General features: G+C 43.1%; 1 protein-coding gene across 1 annotated transcript in view; it reads left to right on the top strand.

The window, feature by feature from the left end:
• Nucleotides 1–26,182, top strand: part of LOC138301683 (deleted in malignant brain tumors 1 protein-like) — an 88,691-nt gene that overhangs the window by 25,310 nt on the left and 37,199 nt on the right. The window contains exons 4-6 of the mRNA XM_069242198.1: nt 7,402–7,731; nt 14,471–14,800; nt 20,248–20,778. Coding sequence (XP_069098299.1) covers nt 7,402–7,731; nt 14,471–14,800; nt 20,248–20,778 — 1,191 coding nt within the window. The remainder of the gene's footprint in view (nt 1–7,401; nt 7,732–14,470; nt 14,801–20,247; nt 20,779–26,182) is intronic.

Below are 26,182 nucleotides of genomic sequence, written 5' to 3'. Positions count from 1 at the left end.
CCTAAGTGTGTACTTTAATGAGATTGATTTGATAGACTGAATACAGATTGACGTATTTTGTGTTAGAGAAATTCACTATTGTCTCTCCATTCTGCTGTTAAAAGCATATAACAAACTTAACAAAACCCCAAGGGGACATATAGCTAGTTCATTAACTTCCACAAAAGATAATTTGTTATATTATGGTAAACACATCCCTTCAGAAGCACCCTAATAAATACTGCACCTTGGATGCTGAGATGGCTGAACATTTCCCCATAGTCAAAGGCAAGCCCTATAATGCTCAAAATGTTTTGACATGTTCATATTTATTAGTTTGACAAGCTTCTGTAGTATCTACAATATTAAAAATATTATATTTCCCTTCTAGGGGTAATTACATCAACTACAGCGCCAGAACCAGTATCAACAACCACACAGCCAGGTAAAGAAAGCCACACATTAGTGGTAATCACTAGTACATTTTAAATGTATTGAATATTGCCATCTTTGGAATACAAAGTGACTTTCCTTAGACTACTAATGATACCTTCCTCTGACTTTGAGTATAATGATGGATTACTTGTGTCCTAAATAAATAAGCTTACCAAATTTCAAAACATTTGATTTGTGTTCCTAAAATAAAAAGTTACTTTGTTAACATTATATATGGAACCGTTTACAACAATGAACGATTGTCAGTTAGTCAAATAAAGGCTATTATGAGGCACAGATGTACCCCATGAAAAAAGCATGGCATATTTTAATAAATAATTATTGAATATGAATACTCAGACATTGAAAAAGGCTACAAAAGTAATATGGTAGGAAAAAAAAACTTATGTGCTTAAGAAAGGTGTCAGAACCATGTCTAGAAGCCAGTGTTAAGGGCAACCTCATGTGCTGTCCAAAATTGTATTTGTCCACCTAATACATGGATTGGTGTACGTTGCCTGATTAGCTTTGCAGTCCTTTGAATTAAAAGCCTTTAGCCTCTACCACAACTATGAAGTGTTCTGGTATCAGCATGTCACACATTAAAATCCTTTACAGCAATCAGCGTGTAAGAGAGGATATAATTGTAGTAACCAAGCGCAATTCATTCCACACCCCACATGACACAAACACTTAAATCAAGAATTTCACAAATTATCTCCGATGGAAAGAGAAAGCACTGCAGTTCCACCATATAGCTAGACCCAGTGTTGGGTTTGGTTGGGGCTGATGGTCAAGTTTGGTAACTGCATTAAGCACCCTACATTCTTTGCTGAACCAGAGCTCTAATGTCTGTCCTTGAGGGTTGAACTGGACCAAGGGCTACTGGAAGGGTTAATGAACCTAGGGACACCACATTGACTACTTCCTCATTGAAGCTGGCCTTCACTTTATTTGGCAGCCTGTAGATTTTGAATTTGACAGGCAAACTGTCATAAATGTCGATGTCATGGACACATCACTTGGTCTGTCTACATGCCAGGGAAAAAACCCAGCAAACTTGCTAGTCAACTTATGAGTTTCCTTATCGTCCTGTTGGGTTAGAGTACAAAAAAGTAAAGCTTTCCTGAGCAAGCTTTCTCATTGCGGGACAGGAGGTCTGGAAGGGACTCACTCTCTTTTTCCCTCAATCAACATGGTCATGTCAGCCCTGTCAAAGTGGGGATTCGGATGGTTAGCATGTATCATTCAATGAGGGTGTCTGGGGTGCCCAGCTCTGCTAGATAGGTAACCACATGTACCTTCTCCACTACAATTTAGGGCCCAGTCCTATTCTCTAGGAGGGCCCTGGGAGCCAATGGTAACCACCTACAACTTTTAGCAAGGTTGGGACTTTAACAATGTCACCTTCTAATCACCCCATAGTCTGATCAGATGTTGACTGGCCTCCAGCTTTCTTCACATACTCAACCATTCTAGGATCTCAGGTCCAGTACATAGGCCACTATTTCCTTCTTGGGTTCCTTGAAACGTTTTCCCATTATTATCTCACAAGACTCAAAACACAACTCACAGGGTGCTCATGAAGAAGTTCAAAGTGGCTAAAACCCATTCCCTTATTAGGTACCTCCCTGTAGGCAAATAGCAGGCATGGTAACAGGGTGTTCAGCTTACATCTCATGGGCTCTGACAGGTCTTTAATCATGCTTTTAAGTGTCTTATTGTACCTCTCAACACGCCTATTCATTTGGGGGTGTAAGGTCTGGGGAACTTGTAGGTTACCCCACACTCATCCCCCCTGGCCTTCAAATAGGCAAAGATGAAGTTCTGTCCCTGTCTGAAAGGACCTCTTTGCAGACCCGTACTTTGAAAATGGTAAGCAGGGCTTGGGGAGCCCGGGAGCAGTCATTGTGCTCAGAGGCACTGCTTCAGGCATGATCAGCTACCATCATTCACCCTTTCAAAAAGTGTCCTTACCTCTTGCAGTGGATTAAGGAGGCCTTAGGCAGTCACCCTGTCTTTCCAGTGGCTTGTATGGTTGTGCAGGAACAAAGTAACTCATTTACTTTCTCAGATATCTGGGGCCAATAGACAAGGACATCTCATGGGCCGAGTTGAGCATAAAAGTTCTATAGTGCTGCTTTAGTGTCTTGCTATTGAATGAGGTCCTGGTAAAGCCCTTGTTTTTTTGGTGGGAAAGCCCCAAGGAGGAGAAATATGAATTTACGCATCAAAGGATAGTCCCTTGCTACCCAGATACTATTAGTGCCTTTGTCCAGTAAACGTTTGGGCCCAAATTTATGTGGGTCTAGTGCATCTTTGTGCCACATTAGCGTCATTTTTCATGACACTAATGTGGCTCAATGAGGCCAAATTTGCCACGCCATATTTACAAAGCGGCGAAACGCTTGCATTGCGCCACTTCGTATCCTCTTTTGCCACATCATGCCTGCACCATGCAGAATGTATGCAAGGAGGGCGTTTCCCCATTAGGGGGACCACAAACATGGTGAAGTGAAATCTCTGAGATTCCAGTGCACCATTTTTTGTGGCATTTTTTAACACCTGCACATAGCAGGCATTAAAAGGAGGCACACCATTATTTATAATGGGCCTCCATGTATTTTGCAGGTTTAGCACCAACATTTTTAGTGCTAATCCTGCAACGTACAACAACAGCGGCAACAATTTTGAAACTATTGTCCCTAACCTGAGCCATTCTGCGCTGCATGTTTAATATGACGCACACAAGGTGGCGTCACAGGGGCGCAAGAAAAGTGGCATTCCATAAAATGGAGCGTCACTTTTCTTAAAATTGGGACTTAGTCGCTTTTTGTAGCTCTGATTTAATCAGCAGGAAAAGGCTGCAGGTTGTAGCTGGCGAGGGATCCAGGAGGCCAGATACCTTCTACCTGAGGTCCAGATGGAGAGGATTTGCAGTTGAAAGAAACTCATAGTGGGAGAAACCTGAATTTTCACAGATTGAAAAAGGCTAGAAAAAAATGGCAAAGAATTTAAAACGAAAGTGTGTGCTCATGCAAGGTGTCCGAGCAATCTCTAGTAGCCTGTAACAAAGGCAACCTCACATGCTGACCTAAACTTTATTGGCCCACATAATACATGGCCCTGTCAACTGTTTAGTACTGCAACCCTTTGAATAAAAAGTCCTTTGCATCACTATGAATCACTCTGGCATCAGCCTGCCACACATTTAACCCCTTTACATCAATCAGCATGCAAGAAAGGAGAAAATTATAATAGCCAAATATTGATATTGTGGTCTAAGGTACATTTATGCTGCCACTCAAATGACACAAACACTTAATCCCAACTATTTATCCCCCAGGGAAAAATAAAATAGTGCAGTTCCAGCATATGACTCAATCCAGTTTTAGACTGGGTTGTGCATCAGTTTTAATGACTATATGAAGGCCCCTGTAATCCAAACAGAACCTGAGTTCTGGGGGCCCTCCTTGATGGCTGATCTTAGGTACCTCTACCATGGAACTGGACCAAGAGCTACCTGAAGTCTCAATGACTTCTAGAGCCATCATCTTGCTACTCCCTCATTGATTCTGGCCTCACTTTATCGGGCAACCTGTAGATTTTGATTTGGACTTTCAATATCATGAACACACCACTGGGTGGGTTTAAGTGCCGGGGAAAAATGTCAAGCAAGCTTTTCAAACAACTGGTGATATTCCTTTTTCTGCTGCTGGGTAAGGAAACAAGAAGTTGGGTTGGCACACATGACATTTCTGTCTCTGTCTGGAAGAACCTCCTTAGGGATCCCTACCCTGATGAAAATGTAATGCAGGACCCTCAGGAGCACAGGTGCAGTCATCAACTTCATATTCACTGCTTTAGGCTATCTAGTGGTATTATTATCTACTACCATGCACCCTTTCAAAAGATATCCCCACCTCTGACAGTCGATAAAGGGGGTGTTGGGCTGACCTCTTGTCTTGCCAGTGGCTTGACAGGTTGTGCAGGATCAAAACAACTCCATATCTTTCTCAGATATCTGGGGCCTGTAGAAGTGGTTAATTCATTTTGACCATGTCGTCACTTGTCCTAGGTGTGCAGCTAAGGGGATCTCATGGGCCAAGTCCAGTAGAAATGTCCTATAGAACTGGTTGACTGTCATGCCATCGGATGAGGTCCTGGTGAATCCATTGTATTTTTTGTGGCAAAGCTCTGAGCAAGAGAAACTTGAATTTCACCCAGAAAAATGGTCCCATGCCAGCCACATACTTTGAGTGCCTTTGCCCAGTCAAGATTTCTTGATTCACACTTTGTCTCTTTTTGAAGCAGGACAAGGCTGCAGGGTAAAGCCAGTGAGGATGCAGGAGGCCAGGTATCTTCTTCACCTGGTCCAGCTGAAGAGGATTGTCATTGTGAAAAAGCTCAGAGAGGGGCAAACCTGAATTTTCAGCTGCAACCCACCTTAGTTGAATCCACCTGACACATTTGCCATTGTCCTCCATGAGGTTTATGGCACCAGAAAGTCCAAGGTTTTTATTGATGGTAGTAGATAGATAGAGTTCATAGATGGACATGACACAGGCCCAGGCAAGGATACCAGAACCTCAGGAAAAAGCACTTGGAGGTCAGAAGTCACTCCAGTAGAGGCCAACACCAGGGTCCATTGCAGGCTCAGTTGGAATTGGTCACTTGGGCAGTTGCGAGAAAGGCCTCTTGTAGCTTGCTGTGTCCTTGTAACTTGAACTGGAGGTCAGTCTTAGGACTTTTGGAGTCTACTTATTTGTCCTGGATAGAGAAGAGTGCAAGTCCAGTCTTTCAGGGATCTTCTGAGGTTACAGACAGCAGATTCAATCCTCTTCTGATTTACCTCATGTCCAGTAGTGTTCTAAGGAGGGTACTGGGGATGCTAGATTTATGCTTGGCAACAGCTAGTGGGTGGGGATGACTCTTGGCTCCTCCCTAAACAACTGCGTACATGTTTCCACTGGTACCTCTACCTCTGCTAACTTGTGCATCCTGATGTAGATAAACATGTCAATGTTTAGTTACCCTAAATTATTTTCATTCATTGCTTTGCCTGAAGACAGACCAAACACATGTTTCTGAGTCTTCTTTAACCTATCACAAATCAAACACATATTTACAAACAATGTTTTAAACAGCAAATCCAAAAATATGTGTCTTAAGATCGCCATGCATTCAGTAGTTGAGCAACTGTGCAAACTCAAATTATAATCTAATTTTTCTTACCATTTCTTCTTTGGGCAGTTTTTTTCTGGCTATGTTCTTGAATTCTCAAAAAAGCCCACATAGATCTTCCATTATGTGCAACAACAAAGACCTGAAATATGCCATTCTCAATCCAGCTTGCAAAATGTGTTGTACCCCATCAGATATGACTGTTAGGATTGTTATTCATCGGGTACAATAAATAAGACTTCGGGCCTGATTATGAGCTTGGCAGTCACACCGCCATTCCTTGTCGGCAGCAGTCTCAATGACACTGTGGAGTCAGCGGTCTTTCACCCACCGTATTTAGATGTGACCGCCGGCCCAGCAGCGGTGTTTCTGACAACGGTGACCCGGTGCAGGATGCAGTCAGCAATTTAGGAAACATTTTTCGATTAGTGTCAATGCAGGTGTGTGCATTTTGACTTAAAAATTGTAAAATGTACACCTATGCATGACATGTGGAAAAATATCCTGTATGAGTACTTTTCCATTGCTGAAGTCTGGACCATATGTGCCCAGTCCAGTCACTTGTAGAAAAGTGTAAAATGTTCTTACCTGTATATTGGCCCCCACAGGGTTGTTTTTTCAGGGTCAAGTTTCTGCTGTGAAGGGGGGCCCTGGAGGAAGGGGTCCATGTCAGAGACTGTAGGGAAAAGCAGGAAATAGGTGAGCTTGCGCCCCATTTCCTTCGATTCTGCCCATCTTGAAGCAGGTGGTCTTCCCAACACAGTTGGCCAAGCAGAAAAGTGCTTCATAACTTGGAAGGGAGGAACCTTGTCTGTACTGCCCTCTGACAGCTGCTGTTCCCCATGCTGTGGTCGAACCAGTCAGGGAATGGTTGGTGGAGGCAGTGGGACTCTCGTGGTCTCTCGTTCACCCACCCACCCACCAACATCGTAATTCAGCGGATGGACCGCCAACTAGGAGACCGGGGAATGTGACGCTGTTTCAACAAGGGCATTTCCGCCAAACTCTTAATTAGGCCCCTAATCTGAATTTTGCCCCAAAATGGGGACTACCAGAAGGATTTTCGTGCTTACCTCTTCAACGTCTCTATGTCTTATTATGTGCTGGTCTTCTTGACCTAGTAGAGTTTGTAAGGCTGATCTGGGACTCTTGTAAAACTGATCTGGGAATAAGTCTTTGTTGCACAGGTTGCTTAATTTTATTGTACAGTGTGTCTTTTTAAGCAAGTAACACAGGGCTTTTCCCTTAAATATAAGTCTGCATGTGTCCATTTCATGTTACCCCCAGGTTATTCTGTCCATCAAGGTATGTCCACTTCTTTACTTTTCTGAAATACCACATTATATCTATGATACAGCTTTAAAGCTGAATACCTACATCATTTTTATTTGATAAAAGATATGTTGGTATTATAAAAACAAAAAGGTACTCACTATAGACAATGAGATGATTTTAGTAGAATACTAAGCCTCTTCCAAAAAGATGTTGTTATTTGTACTGATAATGCTCTTAGCATTTATGAAATTCGACAAAAATATAAATTTTATCCACCATACAGCACACATTGACGAACTATTGAGGCTATTTACTAAATGACTGTAGCACATGGATAATAGCCAAACACTGTCAATTGTTCTATAAATTCACTACAAGATGTACAAACGTTTCTTATTACAACTCAACTGTTCAATATAACTTTGTTTTTGATACAAGGCAAATATTATTAACAAGACATAAGATGTCTTACAGCTTTGCAAGGCCTTGTTTAACTTATGGTATTGCGCAATATATTTGTCTCTCTAGTTCCCAGAGATACTACAAGTATGGACTTACGCCTGGTTAATGGAGGACAGAAGTGTGCCGGTCGAATAGAAGTTTTCTATGGCGGAGTCTGGGGTACCGTGTGTGATGATTTCTGGAGTACAGCAAATTCACAAGTTGTTTGCAGACAGCTGAGCTGTGGAATTGTCCTGTCTTCGCCTGGAGCGGCCTTTTTTGGTCAAGGAACTGGAAGCATTCTTCTAGATGATGTACTCTGCAGAGGACAAGAAGCTCACCTGTGGGACTGTCCCAACAAAGGATGGAACATACATAACTGTCTCCATAGCAATGATGCAGGGGTTATCTGTTCAGGTATTTTCTCATTTCTTTTTTTCTTTAAAACATTCTCAGTCATGCCCTTCATTTGTGGTTTCCCCAAAAAAGCTACATTTACTTTGGGTAATCGCACTCTTAAGACGAGGGGTTTCTCTATATAGTTTCAGGCTAAGTATACTAAATTGACTGTTACGAGATGCACTTTGAGTCTAGGTGTGACTGTTTGTTGATGTCCCACACATGACTTTCAACTACCTCCTCATCTCACTGAATTTAGTTTCTGAAGGAAAGCTGTTGATCTGCCAGGAAGAGAATCAGGGTAATCGTTTGAAAAACGTAGAAGATTCTGTGGATTCTTTTGAATTTCTCTGCAAATGCCACCAATGCTACGGGTGCCTTAGAATAGTAACTTATGTATTTGTCTTGTTTTCAAAATTATGGTGTGCACACTGATACATTTATTAAATTTTGCTTTTACTTCCTTTGTATAAGCACTGTACATCCACTCTAACATTTTTTGAACTATTTCTAAAATAAATTTCAGATTACAAAAACATATTTTAGACAAATTTGATCCAAATGTATTCACCTTCTGTTCATTAACATCATCAGTTTAAGCACATCAGTATAGTGCATTCCACTATTTAAAAATGAAACTATACTCTGCTTCTTTCATTTTGCTCTTTTATTGCCATTTTGCTAGTAACCATCTATACAGCCTATGTCAGCAATTCAGCACTTCTCTGGGGGAACATCTTTTTTGAGCAAACTAAATATGCCTAGAGAGTCATGTGGCATACCTTAAAGGAATCAGCCTTGTCAGATGTCTTAGACGGCTCGAGTAATTATTGCTTTATTCAATGTCAAGGATTTTACAACAATTTTTTAATGTTTATGATTATAACATTTGAATATGAGGTTCATAGTTAAGTTTAAATTCATAAAGGTTCATGTAATGTATATGGCAAATCACCACTAGGTAAGTAGGTAAGTACAGTTAGGACCTAGTTTATATAGAAAACGCATCTATTGTTTTGCTAATAATTTTGGTGTCACTTGATGAATATTCACAAACTTTTCCCCCAAAACTTTCAGGCTCACATCAGCTGCTGTCTGGAAAGTTTCAGGTAGATCTGTCAGGGGGCGGGGGGGAGAAAAAGGAGGGGTCCCAAAACGTGTTTTACCCATTCATTTTTCCATAGGGATTTCGAATGCCGATAGAGCCAGAACCACTGGATGGAATTACACCAAATTTGGCAGAAAGGTAGCTCTTGGCCCAGAAAGAGCCCTTTTGTTGTTATTAGGTGTAAATCTGTTTAGTAGCTTTAGAGAAATTAAAGAAAATCCAAATGTGTATATATAAGGATGCAAAGGCGCTGCAAACCCTCTCGATCTCGGGATGAGATCTGAATGGATGTGAACACTTCAACAAGGAAGTTTTGGCAGCCATGTTGGAAAGTGCCATCAGCTGAGTCAGAGAAAAAAGTGTAAAAAAAAATATAAAAATAAAGAAGGGGCCATTATAGAGTTACCCTGACCCCTTAACTCTGGTGCTGCCCCCACCCAGAGCTAAAAAACATTTTTTTTAAATGTCACCGTGATTCGTGGCGGATCAATGGATCCAGTGAAAATACCCCAAAAAAAAACAAGCATGGGCTCCCGCACTTGTTTAACTGTAGCTCCCTGGTGGGCCAAGTCTTGACCTTTCATTGCCCCAGGGACTGCCGCTTCCCTGGGGCAAATAAAATTATGTGTGGGTGGTCCTCTGCCCCCCACTGCCCCAGGGACCATCAGCTCCCCGGGGCTAAAATCAAAATGGATGTGGGGGGCGGAGTGCCCCCGCCCAGCCCCGGGGGACCACCACCTCCCAGGGGCTATATTTAAATAGAGTGCAGGGCGGCTGTGCAGCCCCCTAGCAGCCCCGGAGACCACCACCTCCCTGGGGCTCTATTTAAATAGAGTGCGGGTGTGCCGTGTAGCCCTTCTGCTGCTTCGGGGGCCACCATCACTCTGGGGCTATAATAAAAAGACTGATAGAGGTCTGTTTCACACCTCCACAGCCCCAGGACCACCACCCCCCAGGGCAAGCTCCTGCTATGTCCTCGGGGCAGAATACCCACTTTCTGCAAGAGCGAGCTGTCAAACAGTCTCCCCCTTGGAGAAAGCTGAGTTTTCATCTACCTTCCCTGCATGCAAATATGCATGTAGGGAAGACAGATGAAAACATTGGCTCCTCATTCAGGTAGCTGCTACTTAAAGCACCTCCCTGCTTGTGGGAGCAATGCCGGCTCCCACAGAATGTGGGGAACCAGCTAGAACCGCAGGGACCTTGAGGCTCCCTCCACGGTCTTGTCACTCTCTCTTCCATCCCCTAATGGGATGGAAGAGAGAGAGAGATAGTCATTGCAATGGTTTATCCATGCAACAACTACGGTAAGTAGTCACCTGTGGTGTAATGGTTAACCTCACAGCCCCTCACGCTAAAAGTTGAGGGTTCTAATCCAGGTGTGTCTGTTGTAATTTCCCTACTTTAATTTCTGTAAAAGTGAAAGGTGATCTCACTCTTTTTAATTGTTAAATAAATGTTTTCTTTCAATTTGTCCAGAAATATCTCATTCTCAGTATGTCATCCATCAAAGCCTAAAAAACTCTCTATCTCTCTCACTCTCTTTCTCTCTCTCTCTCTATCCAATTCCTCTTTCATCCACTCACAGACCTACTCAGACCCTTATGCACCCACTCAGAGACCCACTCATACTCATGCACCCACTCACAGACCCACTCACACTCATACACTCATTCACAGACCCAGTCAGACCCTCGTGCACCAACCCACGGCCCACTCAGACACTCACATACCCACTCACAGACCTACCGAGACACTCACACACCCACTCACAGACCTACTCAGACCCTCGTGTACCCACTCACAGACCCACTGAAACCCTCACATACACACTCACAGACTCACAAAGAAACTGATGCACCCCATAAGACACTGATGTATCCACTCTCACAACATGACAGACACTCTCGCACCAACTCCTACCCCCAGATACACCCTCTCACAGCTATTCTCACACCCAGAGACACAGGCAGTGGGCAACTCCTGTTGCTCATGGCATAAGGGCCGTGCGCAGCATGGGTTTGGGTGGTTAGGGTGTTAGTTTGGTCGCAGGGCCTGGCCGCAGGTTGGATTAACATATGGTATTGAAAATTACTTTACGTTAAAAAAACATAGAAATTATCTGAAAAAAACAATGGGCACAAGTTATAGTTACTTTAGATAACTATAACTATAACAGGTGAATTTCTACAGTATGGTACATTAAAATGGAAGCCTAACTATAACGTCCCTGTAACCTTTTTTTTTTTTCAATTAATTTCTATGTTTTTTAATTCTATTTCCTAACTATAACGTCCCTGTAAAATATATATATATTTATATGATATCTTTTGAGCATTTTGATAAATATTGATAAAATATTCCACTGCTCCTTCCCCGAATGTTTCAGGGGAATCTGTTCAAGCGGAGGGCACAAAAATGGGGGGCTGTCTAAAAACATTTTTCCATAAGAAAATTTAACAGTGAAAAGTGCTGAACGGAACTACAAAGAAATTCAGCAAAAAGTTAGACCTTGGCCCAGAAAGTGTTTTCTTTTTAATTTGGTGTAAATACATTGAATAATTTCTGAGAAACTAAGGATCATAACCTTTGCATATTTCACACCTGGAGGACCTTCTGAGCCACGAGTTTCTGAATGGATGACGCTACCTCAACAAAGCTACAGTGGCAGCAATTTTAGGTCTCAGGATCTGAGCCCCTAGTTGTGAACTCAAGGTTAATAAAGATATGGGGGCAGAGTAGGGATATTCTACCCTGTAGGACTGCTGAGGTGTCCCTGGGCCAGTAAACATTTTTTTTTATTTTATTTTAATGTGAATTTATTGTGGAACAGCGAATCTGCTGCAATTTCTTTTTTTTTAAGTTGGGATCCTGCCCCAACAAAAAACAAACCCACCCCAGGGTGGGCCATAAGCCATGAAGGCAGCTCATTCCATTTAACAGGGGGGAGGTGGCATGCACCCACCTATTCCTCCCTCAGGCCCTGGGGTCCCCATCCCCGAATGCCATGTGATATACACACCACTGGGTGTGTTTATGTACCAGGAGTAAAAGCCCAGCAAACTTTCTAAACTGGTGACATTAATTTTCCTGTTGTTGGGTTAGGGTGGGAGAGAGTACAACTCTACTAAGCCATCTTTCTCATTGTGGGACTGCTGGTCAGGAAGGGACTCACTCTCTTTCTACCTCACCCAGCTCTCAACATCAACATGACCATGTTAGCCCTGTCAAATTGAGGTTTCAGTTGACTGGCATGTATAATTCAATGTGAGTGTTTGGGGGTGCCCAGATCCACTAGATAGGTAACCACACCTACCTTTTCCAGTACAAAATAGAGCCCAGTCCCATTGTCTTGGAGGGCCCTGAGAACGAGTAGTAACCACCAGTACCTCTGGTCAGGTTGGTACTTCATGAATGTCGCATCTAAGCATACTATTGTTTGCTCAGCTCTTGGCTGACCTCCAGTTTTCTTCATTTACTTGACCGTCCAATGATCTCAGGTCACATACATAACCCACAATGTCCTGCTTGGGTTCCTTGTGATTTTTTCCTATGACTTCTCTCACAAGGCTCACAGGACAGCTCACAAGGAACCCATTAGGAAGATCTAATCCTTTCTGTGGAACCACCCTGAAGGCAAATATCAGGCATGGTAAAAAGACATCCAACTTAAATCTTCTGGGCTCTGATAGGTCCACTATCATGCCTTTAAGGATCTTGTTGATCTTCTCAACAAGACCATTGGTTTTGGGTGATTTGGTGTGGAGAACTTGTAGGTTACCCCACACTCATTCCATATGGCTTTTGAGTATGCAGACATAAAGTTTGTGTCAATGTCTAATGTCTGGAAGGACCTCCTTGGAAACCCTACTTTGGTGAAAATGTCAAGCAGGGTCTGGCCTCATAGGCTCATTCACCATCTTCAGGGGCACTGCTTCACAGCATCTAGTGGCATGATCCACTACTATCAGGCACCCTTTCAAAAGGTGTCACCAATAATGGCAGTTGAATAAGTGGAAGCTTAGGCTGTCCTCTTGTCTTGCCACTGGCTTGAAAGGTTGTACAGAAGCAAAAGGGCCCTTCACTTTTTCAGTTAACTGGTGCAGTGTAAGTGGTTACCTAACTTCTCCCATGTCTTTACTTGCCTCAGGTGTGCAGCTAAGGGGATTTCATGGGCCAAGCCCAGTAGAAAGACCCTATAAAGCTAGGGGACTATTAGTCTGTCAGACAGGACCTGGTGGAGCCATTGGTTATTTAGTGGGAAGGCTCCAAATAGGAGAAACTTGAATTGCACGCAACAGGATGGTCCATCACCAGTCGGGTACTTCTTTCACCTTTGGCCGCTCAAGATTTCTTCATTCTCCCTTGGTCTGTAGCTCAGATTTCTCCAGCGGGGCAAGGCTGCAGGCTGTAGTTGATGAGGGATCCACAAGGTTAGATACCTTCTGCATGTGGTCCAGCCAATGAGGATTTGCCATCTCAATAAAGCTCAGAGTGGGGAAAACCTCAATCTTCACCCCAGATGCAATGCATCTTGGGCAGATCAGCCTGGTAGGTTTGTCCCTGTCCTTCTGAGGTCTTGGAGCCAGAAAGGTCCCCGGTTTTCAGTGGTGGTAGATTAAATCCAGCAACACCTAGGCAAGGTTTCCAGGACCTCAGGAACAGCACATGGGGGTCAGGACTCACTGAAGTAAAGGCCAACAGCAGGGCAGGTCTAGTTGAAACTGGTCAGCTGGGCAGTTGCAAGAAAAGTCTCCTGTAACTTGTTTTGTCCCTATAGGCTGAACAGTCGGTCATCTTTATGACCCTTGGAATCTCCATATTTGTTCTGGATACAAGAGAGTGCAGGTCCAATCTTTCAGGGCTCTTCTCAGGTTACAGACAGCAGATTCAGTTCTCTTCCAATTTTCCACAGGTTAAGGGTGTTCTAAGGAGGCACTCAGGATGCCACATTTATGCATGACACCAGGTAGTGTGTGTGCGGGTGACTCCTGGCTCCTTCCAAACCTCATGCATCCTAATATGTCAATCTTTAGTTACCCTAAATAACTCTCATTCATTACTTTGCCAGAAGAAAGACCCCTTGCACCAATCACAAATCCAACACATATTTACAAACACTGTAGTGATTATTAAATTTAAAAAACTCGTAAAAGGTTTTAAGACCTAAAGGCATCTAATATTTGGACAACTGTTCAATCTACTGTTATAGTTTTCTTGTCCTTCCTTATTTTATCTTTGGACACTTATTTCTGGTGTTGCTCAAATGTGAATTTATCTTAAAAAAACAGAAGGCAAGAGGTGTTTGGCAAAACAGAAACAGTTTCTTTAATGAAGCATTACGGCTGGGAGAGCAGTGATAGAAATGGGGTCTTGTGACTGTCTCTCAGTGCACAATCAATCTGAGTGGGTTTTATACATTTCCTTAGGTGCAATAAAACAATTACAACATTCCTTCCTGAGTAAAGAATGTGACCAGTTATCATGGACCAGGGCCACAATCGCGGCAGGGAGGGGTAACTGCATGGGGAGGTAATATCTTTGCGCAAGCATTACCAGGATTAGCAATCCAAAAAATAAAGAAATGATCTGCAGTTTTTCATGACCTTCTCTATCTCATAGTATTGTACATTATGTTTGGCCTTGTAGGTCCCAGAGATACTGAAAGTGTGGACTTACGCCTGGTTAATGGAGGACAGAGGTGTGCAGGCCGCATTGAAGTTTACTATGAAGGAGTGTGGGGGACTGTGTGTGATGATTTCTGGAGTACAGCAAATTCACAAGTTGTTTGCAGACAGCTGGGCTGTGGAACTGTCCTGGCTTCTCCTGGAGGGGCCTTTTTTGGTCAGGGAATCGGAAGCATTCTCCTAGACGATGTACTTTGCAGAGGACAAGAAGTTCACCTGTGGGACTGTCCCAACAAAGGATGGAACAAACATAACTGTCTCCACAGAAATGATGCAGGCGTTATCTGTTCAGGTATTTTCTATTTTGTTTTTTGTTTACAACATTCCCAATCATGCCTTTCATTTGTAGTTTCCCACAATAGGTAAATTCACTTTGGATAACCTTAATTTTAGGAGCAGGGGTTTCTTTTTTTAGGTTCTGGCTGAGTAGACTTATCAACAGTTATCCTGGCAGAATCATTGTGAGCACCTGTCGAACTCCCATACATGAATGAATGCAGGGGATTTGCAGAGCGCACAGCTTCTCAGAGAGTATCCCGGCTCTAAAAGCATAATGAAATGCACTAAAGCACAGAACTCCTAATCCCTAGAAAAGAAAAGCCAAGTTTTCATTCTCCTTCTGAAGGCATCCTCAAGAGGAATCCTCTGAAGATTGCATGGAAGCGTGTACCATGTTTTAGCAGCAAGGAATGAAAAGGATGTATCACCCTTACTCAGCCGCTTAACACGGTTAACAAGCGACAGCACGGCAGATGCTGAAAGCAGCACTCTAGAAATGGGCACAAACGTCCTAGCAAGATAGCCTGAGGTGGCTTGAAATACTGCCATATGAACCAAAACAAGGGATTTAAATAAGATCCACTTCCTAACCAGCAGCCAGTGTAAGGAGTTGAGAGCAGGAGAGATTAAGGTCCGACTGGGCAGGTTCCCACCATCCTGGACATCCTGAGGGGACCATGCAAAGCTTCGGATGTCCTCCAACTACCTCCTCATCTCTCTAAGTTTAGATTTCAAAGGAGGACTTGATCAGCTAGGATGAGAATCTGTGTAACGTTAATTAAAATGTGGGGCTTTTTTGGCTCTTGAAAATTTCTCTATTGGTGCAGCCAATGCAATGTTTGTCTTAGAACAGTAACTAACGTATTTGGCTTTTCATTCAAATTTATGGTCACTCAATGATACATTTATCACATATTACTGTTACTTGCCTTTTATAAACACTTCACATCAACTCTAAAATTATCTTTGAAATATTTGTAAAATACATCTCAGATTACAGAAAGAATATTGTTAATCGTAGCTGGTCCAAATGTAGTCACATTCTGGTAATTACTATCATAGGTTTAACCTTCTAAATATGTGCATTCCACCATTTAAAACTTTCGTTTTGCTCAGTGCTTGTCATTTTGCTAGTAAGCATTCAGGATCAGCCTGCAGTTCAGGACTTCTCTAGGTCAGCATCCTCTTTGATCAAGCAAAAAATGAAGGACTTTAGTAGGGTTCTGCCAAGAGAGTCATGTAGTGTGTGTAGGAGGCTGGCCTGGTTTGTAGTGGGTACCTAAGATACTTACACCTTATACCAGGTCCAGTTATCCCTGATTAGTGAAATGTAGACAGTGTCTAGAAGCCAGGCTCTCTAGGGGTAGTGTGGATGAACAGCCAAGGCCTAGGAGACATGCAAATCTCATGCAATACCACTGTAGTCACACAGTACTCATACACATGAAAGAAAATACTCAGTGTTACAAAAATAAAGGTACATTATTTTGGTGACACAAATGCCAAAAATACCATGGAGACTATACCCCCTTAGGAGGTAAGTAATACTCAAATTATATACAGTAGTATGCAGAAATAGCTGTAAAAACAGTTTGAAAACAGTGCAAATAGTGAAAATCACAATAGTTAGAAATGTGCCTGGGGGAACACCAACCATATACTAAGAAAGTGGAATGTGAAAGTCGGTTTCCCACCTAGGCAAGTGTAGTGTGTAGAGGGTCGCTGGGAGTATTAGAACACACCAAAGGTAAGTAATAGAACCCACCTCAGAGCCCAGGAAAAGGAGTAAATCACAGTAACTTTCCTAGAATACACAAGAACACGAGAAAGAAGATTATGCACCAACCAAAAGAGACAGCAAGACACCAATGATGGATTCCTGGACCTGAAGACATGTGGAGGAAGTCCAAGAAGCACTGAAGAGTCCAGGGAGAACAGGAGCCCATGCTAACCCGGATGAATGTGCAAAAGAAGAACCACCAGTGGGGAACAACAGTCAGTATTGCACCCAAGAAGACAGATGCGGTTCCTGGTTGGTGCAGAAGATGTCCCACACCGGATGAATAAATGCAGTCTGATTTGCGTTGCTGGATTCTGCCAACAAGCCTTGGCACACGCAAAACTCTTGGTTAGCAGAAAATGGCGCTGGCTGGGACCAGGAGGGACCTGGTGGACTCTACCCAGGAGGGGGAGTCAGAGGGGGCTCGAGCAACTCAGAGAGCCCTCGGAAGGCCAGGCAGCATGCACAGGAGTCCCACAGTACGGGGGCAAGGAAGGTGCCAAAGGAAGCCCATGCAGCACTACACAAAGAGATCCCAAGCCCTCGGAGAACCATTCAGGAGGCTGTGCATCGCATGAAGGAGTCCTGGGGGCCAGAGCTGCATGGTGCATGAAGAACTTTGTAGAAGGATGCTAACAAGCCTTGGCAACTGCAAAACACCTAGTGCATAGGGGTTACTGTCTTGCAGGGGCGAAAGCTCTTACCTCCACAAAAGTTGGACAATTGGACATCAGGACCATCAGGACCACTTCAGCCTCCACCTGTGTTGCTGGATCCACGCACTTCGTCAAGAAAGGGGACCCACGCCACCGGTCGTCGCTGCAGAGGGGTGCCTGCTGAAGCAAAGGAGTGACTCCTTCACTCTAAGCGAGATGCCTTTATTCTTCTGGTGCAGGCTGAAGACAGACTGTCCTCTGAGGATGCACAACCTGGAAACAGTTGCAGTTGCTGGCAGGAGCTGAAGATACAATGTTGCAGAAGTATTCATTGCTTCTTTGTTTCAGTTTGTAGAGTTCCTGGATAGTCCAGATGCAGTTTCATCAGTGAGAAGGTGAAGTAAAGGATGCAGAGGATTCCTGCTGGAGTCTTGCAATCCGAATCTGAAGAGAACCACCCAAGATAGAGACCCTAAATAGCTCTATAAATGGGATTGGTCAGCAACACAGGTAAGCACCTATCAGGGGAGGGCTCTGATGTCACCTGCTGGCACTGGCCACTCAGATGTTCCGAGAGGGTCCTGCCAACTTGTAATCCAAGATGGCAAAACCCAGGGACCCTCTGGAGGAGCTCTGAGCACCGCCCCTGGGGTAGTGATGGACAGGGGAGTGATCACTCCCCTTTCCTTCATCCAGTTTCACACCAGAGCAGGGACTGGAGGTCCCTGAACCGGTGTAGACTGGATTATGCAAGGAGGGCACCATCTGTGCCCTTCAAAGCATTTCCAGAGGCCTTGGGAGACTACCCCTCCCAAGCCTGTAACACCTATTTCCAAAGGCAGAGGGTGTGACACACCTCTCCCAAAGGAAATCATTTGTTCTGCCTTCCTGGGCTTGTGCTGCTCAAGCAACAGGAGGGCAGAGACCTGTCTGAAAGGTGGCACCAGTTGGGGCTGCCTGGAAAACCTCAGAAGGCTGCAATGGCAAGACTAGTGCTCCTCTAAGAAGCCCCCAGAGTGCATGGAATCATACAACCAATGCTTACAAAAGCATTGGGGTATGATTCCAACATGTTTGATACCAAACACGCCTATGTTCGGAGTTACCATTATGTAGCTGGACATAGGTAGTGACCTATGTCCAGTACACACATAAAATGGTGCCCCTGCAGTCACGAAGTCTGGGAAAATGGTCCTGGAGGTCATGGGGACACCTTTGCTAGTGCTGGGGTGCCCTCACACACTGGTACTCTGCCCCCTGCCCTCCGGGCTGAAGGGCCTGTTATAGGGGTAACTTATAAGTGACCGGCTGCAGTGTAAATAGCAGTGAAAGGGTGCATGCACCTTCTCCCTCAGGCTGCAATGGCAGTCCTGCAGAAGCCTTCGCATGGGCTCCCTAAGGGTGGCAAAAGAAATGCTGCAGCCCATAGGGATCCCCTGGAACCCCAATGTCCTGGGTACCTATCTACCATATACAAGGGACTTATATGCACCAGTATGCCAATTTTGGGTGAAATATTGGGTCACCAGTATGCAGTGACAACATTTAGAGGAAAGAGAGCATAATCACTGGGGTCCTTGTTAGCAGGATCCCAGTGAACACAGTCAAACACACTGACATCAGGTAGAAAATGGGCATAACCATGCCAAACAGAGGTTACTTTCCTACAGTGTGCTTCTAAATGAAGCAGCCTTATTAGGTGCCCATGAGTGAATATTGCTGAAGATACTTCATTCAATGTTGTTGGATTTTAAATCAGTTTTTAAACACAGAAGATTATAACATTTGTGTGTAAATTTTTATAAATCAGTTTGTTCACATTTTTGAAGTTCATGTATGTTAGAAATGGTGTTTCTAGTTGGCAGAAGTATAGAACTTGTCCAAATAGGGACCACAATCCTACTCAGGGTAAGTCACAACACAATCCCAATTAAACCTGTGCTCACCCTCTGGTAGCTTGACACTGAGCAGTCAAGTTTAACTCAGAAGGCAATGTGTAAAGGATTTGTGCAATAAATCATACAATAACAAAGTGATAACACCACAAAGATACACCGCATAGGTTCAAAAAAATAGATAAGTTATCTGAATAAAATACGGTAAAAATGAAAAAAAACAATAAGCACAAGTTAAAATATCACTACGGGTGATTACGGAGAGCAAGATGGCGGCCGCGTAACGCAGCCGCAAATCGTCTGCTCCGACCAGGGAAACCTCCCAGTGCTGCGGCAGCTCTCCCGTGGGTCAGAGCCTCCTTCGGCAGCCGCGCTTACAGGAAACAATTTAGCGACATTGTAGCGGCATTGTGTTGACTCGCGTTGCTTTACCTGCTCCTTCTCTCTTTTAGGGGACGACTGTCCCAGGGCTGTCAGGAGGGACGGCACAGGGGAAATATTGCGGATGGTATCGTTTTTTGAAGGACTGCTCTTCAAGCGAGGATTGTTTTAGGCTACTTGGCTCCTGGTTTTCTGCGGGGCTTTTTTCCTCTCTGGGAGAAGCAAAACTACTAGGATTTGTTGACGTAGGCTAAAAGGATTGCAAAAGTGCCTCCCCGGGATGCGGTCTGGACTGCTCCTGTTCCTACCTGGAGACAACTACAGGTCTGAGCTCACGGGTGCCAATTGGGGGCAATTTTCGACGTGGACTCAAAAAACGGTCAGAGTTTCTTTATTCTATTACAAATATTTGACACTGGGCGTATATTACAATAACGCATTTTGTATCAAAAAACAAAAAAAATAAGTAAAAATGCCACCTAAGGGAGTGAAAAATGTGACTCTGTCTGGACGAGGCAAGCCGGTAAGAGTAAGCCTGTCAGCTCGGCAGGGGGGGGGTACGGATATAAAACAAGGCTTAGGTGAGAAGGTTGTCTCCAAAAACAAGAGTGCTTCACTGGACAGGTATTTTGAGAAAGGGAAGGACATACTGGTGGGGGGTACAGATACCCCCCCCGCCGCCGTGGAGGAGGCCGATCCTCTGGTAACCGAGGAGATAGCGGCTATAGATGGCCCCCCCCGTATGAAGGTGGGCAGAGTGATGTTGTTGATGTGGCAACTTTACAAGTCACCGGGAGTCAGATGGAGCAGAAGGAGCAGAGGGAGCAGAGGGAGGGCGCACAAAGCGATAGGACATTATCACAGGTGGAGCGGAGGCCGGTGGAATTACGTGATAATGAGATAATACAAGGAGACAAGTTTTTCTCACTATCAGATCATTCAAGTTGGTCAAGTAATGAGCAGCTGGATTTGGAGGCGGATAAAACTTCTTCTGAATTTGAATCTGAGGTATCCTCCTTGGCACTGGGAATGGAATTACAGGAGAGTAGCAGGAGTGCTACCGTTAGGAAAAAACAGAGGAAGAGAAGTGAGCAAGTAGGACTTAATAAGCACTCCACTAACCCATTGGACAATAAGGGTCTTCAGGGGCTTCAGTGGGAGTATTCCAAAGATGATTTAACTCTATATGATGATGGTGAAAAACAGGCTAATCCTGTGTCACTGGAAACCATATATCAAAGCATTATGGAACACCGAGAGGAATCTAAATTAGAGAGCCGTAGGACTCAAATGGCTTGCCGCAAGATGCAAATCCAAATTCGTCGAGTAGCCAAGACATGTTCAGAGTTTACTACACGGATGGAAGAAGCAGAGACCCGGATCTCGCGTCTGGAGGATGAGGCTGGAGCCCACCAGTAATCTCGAGAAGTGATGGAGAAACAACTTGAGGACACTCAGTGGAAATTGACAGATTTAGAGGACAGAATGAGGAGGAATAATTTGCGCGTCCTGGGTGTACCAGAAGGACTTGAAGTATCAGACACACATAGCTTTATGGTCGCACTTTTTAAGGAAGCTTTTCCGGATTTACACCAGTGGGATTGGGACAAAGAGGTTCAAAGAGCCCATCGATTTCCTTTTAGCAAAATAGGACCAAACTCAGAAGGAGGAAGTGGTAGACCTAGAGTAATATTAATTTCTTTGCTTAATTATCAGGCAAGGCAGGCTATATACGATCGAGCTCGACCCAATGCTAGAAGTAAGGCTAAGGGATGTGAGTTTTTTGTGAGACCAGACTATTGCCATAATACTGTTGAAAAAAGGTGGAGGCTCCGGCAGTTAATTCAGCCACTTCAAAGTAAGAGGGCACAGGTTTTTTTATTAAATCCGGCTAAACTGAAAGTAGTAATGGATAACAGGACTCACTACTTCACGACAGAGGAGAAAGCAAGGGCCTTTTTGGGTGGACTTAACAGTCCGGTTTCCTAAAATAGGTTTTCTGGATTGGGGCATAGGGGTGGGGGTAAAGTAGAGAGGGTTAGGAGTTAAGCCCTGAGAAGTCAAGCCAGGGGTAAGAAAGAAGCCTTTTAGGATTAATCCCCACTTTAGGAAAAAAAAAAAAAAAGGGAACATTTTTTGTAGTTGGCTAAAACAGGGTTAGATAGAGAGAGATAAAGGCAAAGAAAGGGAGAAAAGGTAAAAAGGGAAAAAAAAAGAAAAAAAAAATCACGCACTGGGTAGGGATGGTCGGAGCGGAAGCTTTACCATCATTAGGGACAGTGAGATCCCATACTCTCTATAAATTGGGTGTAAGGGTAGGGGTAAGGGTTGCAGGGGGGTGGGGGGGGTAGTTGGTAGTAGGATTGGGGTGCAAGGGGTGGGAGGATGGGAGAGGGGGAGAGGGGTGGTGGGGAGTGAGTGGGGTACTAATATAGGCAGAAACGTTCAGAACAATTTAATGAAGACATATCAAAAGAAGAGGATGTATAGGATTCAATATCAACAAGATGGTTCCTTTAAGGGAGAAAGTATTGACGTGAGATTAGTATATCAAACTGAGTGATATGGCAAATAGATTAAGGATTTGTACATTTAACATTTGCGGTCTAAATAGCCCTCAGAAAAGGAAAAGAGTGGCAGCTGGTCTTAAACTAATTAAATCAGATTTATATTGTTTGCAGGAAACACACATTGCATGGAGTAAGCGAGAGCTCATACGAGAGCTTGGGTTGACGCCTCTTGTTTGTACCAGACAGGAGGTATCGACACGTGGGGTGACGATACTTGCCAGAAATAACAATGTACAAGTTTGTAGATCTCGAGCAAGTAATGATGGGCGGTGGGCTCTCTTAGAATTATCCGTGAATACATTTAAATTTACCCTCTGCACTATATATGGATCAGTCTTGGACGAGGCTGAGCCTCTGGATACGTTGAATATGGAACTAGTTGGATGGCCCTTACCAATAATCATTTGTGGCGATTTAAATATACACTTAGAGGTAGGTAGTAGGAGCATGGGCACTCAGAGTTTATATCAGGGACGAAAGCCTAAAGTATGGAAAGCTCTAAGGAGGTTAGTAAGGGAGCATGGGTTGAGAGATGTCTGGGAAAATATTAAAACTTTAGATCCAGGGTATACCTATTACTCGTTCCCACATGCCAAATTGGTAAGGTTGGATTATTTTTTTGTATCACAAAACTTAATTCATGGGGCTGAAATAGAATGCAAACCCAGATTCTTATCAGATCATAATCCATTAATATTTTCCATAACAATTAAGGGACCATCTAATCCGCGTCGTGTATGGACATTTGATAGGAAATTGTTGGTTGACCCAGGATATATATCCCATATGAAAGAGTGGATTCACCACTTTTTTTATATTAATAGGGATACGGCAGATCCGGGGACGGTATGGGACTCATTTAAAGCTGCAGTGAGAGGTGAAACTCTTAGCTATAGTTTGGGAATACAGAAAATTAGGGGAAGGAAATTGTAGAACTTCAAGAAAGATTAATAATAAAAGAGAGGGAATTAGCTAGTAAAATTACTGGTAGAGAAGACATTACTCTCACTCAGACCCAAATGGCGATTCTTAAGGCTAAAATAAATGCTTATTTGAATAAAATAGTGGCAGCCATCTATCAAAGTCACCGATTGGAGTGCTATGAATATGGTGAATCCACAGGAAAAGTCCTAGCTAGACGGGTCAGACAAAAGGCAGTTAAACAGAACGTTTTGAGTATAATTGATGGTAATGGGCGGAAACATACAGAGTTAGAAGGAATTCTAGAGGTCTTTAAGGATTACTATCAGGAGTTGTATAGTGAAGATATAGTGTATTCTGAACAGCTACAAAAAGAGGTTAGTGAATTTCTGGGGGAATTAAAAAGTGTAAGGCTCTCTTCTGAAGAACAAATTACATTAGATGCACCAATTTGTATTGATGAGATAATTGAGGCAGTAAGCTCCCTGGCAACAGGGAAAGCTGCTGGGCCGGATGCAATACCACTTGAATTTTACAAGACCTTCCTGATAGACATTAAAAAGGATATGCATAGCATTTTTTGTATAGCACAGGCAGGTCAGGCACCTCTATCATGGGAATGTGCAAGTATTATAGTGCTAAAAAAAAAGGATAAATCAACAGAGTTCCCCAGTTCATATAGACCCATATCCTTGCTAAACGTAGATGGAAAGATTTATGCAAAGATTTTGGCCAGTAGATTGGCAAATGTGATAGTCAGGCTGGTTAGAAAACAACAACATGGGTTTATTCCGGGTAGAGATACAATAGATCATATAAGAAGAATAATAGCCATGTTTGATCTTGCAGAACTATATCAAACAAATCTAGGATTATTACTTTTGGATGCCGAGAAGGCATTTGATCGTGTATCGTGGAAGTTTCTATGGGAAGTTATGCGCTGGAAAGGTATAGGGAGCGGATATATTACAGCTATAAAAACTTTATATGTAGCCCCAAAAGCTAGAATAAGCATTGCTGGTTTGGATTCAGATATTATCTTAATCTCTAGGGGGACTAGACAAGGGTGCCCATGCTCCCCCTTGCTCTTTGCGCTATATATTGATTCTTTCTTGCTGAGATTAGAAGAATGTAAAAATATTCAACCTCTATTATATCATGGAGAAACATATAAGGCTTTTGCATATGCTGATGATGTAGCTATAGTGACAAGCAATACGGAGGAAGCTATTAAGGCAATAGAAATAGAGGCAAGAGAGTTTGGAAGATACTCCGGATATAAGCTGAATTCAGATAAAACACAAATAGTATGTTCTGGGCACGTTTCACTAGTAGATAGACGATTGGTATCTGAAGCAGTATATTTGGGGGTGAAGATTACATCAGTGGTTAATCGGTTGGTGGAAATCAATTTTATCCCACTATTAAATAGAATAAAGAGGGATTTAGACCGAATGCATAATTTGCGCTTATCGCTAGAGGGTCGTTGTAATGTATTGAAAATGATGGTTCTGCCAAAAATCCTATATTTATTTCGGGCTATTCCCCTTGAGGTTGATAAAAAATGGCTTAAAAGATTGAAAAAGATGGGGAATAATTTTTGATGGGGATATGCAAAAACGAGAAGGGCAATGAAGTATATGACACTTCCCAAAGATCGAGGCGGGTGGTCAGTCCCTAATTTTACACTGTATTACTACGCCTGTTGTCTTCAACATATGGATGAACTTATAAGGGGAAGGTTTAAGGGTAATGAAGAAGTAAAATCAACCCCTATTTATACTATGATGGCGGGTGGGGAGGCAAGTGGTTGGTTATCAAAATTTGAGGAACCAAGTTACTTCAAAAAAGTAAGATTTAAGCCTTTTTTGTCCGCCTTTAAGGTTTGGGCTCAGATAAAACGGAGTATGGGACTGGGAAAGATTACGGCTTATACACCAGTGAAATTCTCAGCTATCCCAAATCATATCTTTAGGGATCCCATACTAGATTTTTGGCGTTCTAGGGGAATAAATAAAGTCGGAGACTTGTATTGTAAATCCGGTTGTAAATCATTTACGGAGTTGCAGTCTCAATTTGGCTTACCTAAGACCCATTTTTTCAAATTTTTGCAAATACGAAATTTTTTACAGTCTCAGAAGTACGGTAGGGTACAGTTGTCGGAGATCCCGGTAGTTGAGGCTGTAAAAAATGGGGCAAAGATTGGTAAGCTATATAAGCTACTAACAGAGTTACAAGTAGATAATATGGCACAACAGAATGAGCCATGGATTGCACGATTGGGGGTGGCTGGAGAGTGGGTGAACCAATCCCTAGCCATGGCTGAGACAACATTTCTATCAGCTAATTTGAAAACCCAGCATTACAAAACACTGATGGACTTATATTATACTCCAGCAAAACTGAAAAAGTGGGGAATATCCTCTGGAAGCTGCAATCGATGTGGGGAAGTTGAAGCTGAGATAACGCATATGTTTTTTGTATGCCCAATGTTGCAGGGAATATTAAATGAGATAGAGGTATTCCTTAAGATGATCACACATTGCAATATTCGAGTTACTGTTATGCTGGTAGTATTGGGAGTCGTGGACTCACCTGAAAGTATGGAACCGGCACTGTATAAAATAAGGCGATTTTTATTTTTGTCTATGGCAATATACCGCTTATGTATTGCTACAGATTGGCTCAAAAAAGAACCCCCCACGTTTGAGGGTTGGCACTCTAGATTACTTACCATCTATAATACTGAATTAAGTCTTTATAAGTTAAAGGGTCATAAGAAGAGACATAGAGGAGAACGAATGTGAGCACCACTGACTAGATGGTTGGAATATCAAGATACAGTTTAAAAAAAAATGTTAATTGTTTCGATATGTGATATATATAACTGTTGTATTTTTTTTAAGGTCTTCTTTCTCCCGTTGTTTTGTTTACTCTGCTTTCTTTGCACGGATATATTATGTCTTCCTCTTTTTTTCTCTTATGTAACCCCCTCCATCCGAAAAAAAAAAAAAAAAAAAAAAAGAGAAGGTGAAGTAAAGGATGCAGTGGATTCCTGCTGGAGTCTTGCAATCCGAATCTGAAGAGAACCACCCAAGATAGAGACCCTAAATAGCTCTGTAAAGGGGATTGGTCAGCTACACAGGTAAGCACCTATCAGGGGAGGGCTCTGATGTCACCTGCTGGCACTGG

Source organism: Pleurodeles waltl, chromosome 6 (assembly GCF_031143425.1).
Source record: "Pleurodeles waltl isolate 20211129_DDA chromosome 6, aPleWal1.hap1.20221129, whole genome shotgun sequence".
NCBI lineage: Eukaryota > Metazoa > Chordata > Amphibia > Caudata > Salamandridae > Pleurodeles > Pleurodeles waltl.
The sequence above is the reverse complement of the archived record's forward strand: the minus strand, read 5'-3'. Positions and strand labels throughout refer to the sequence as shown.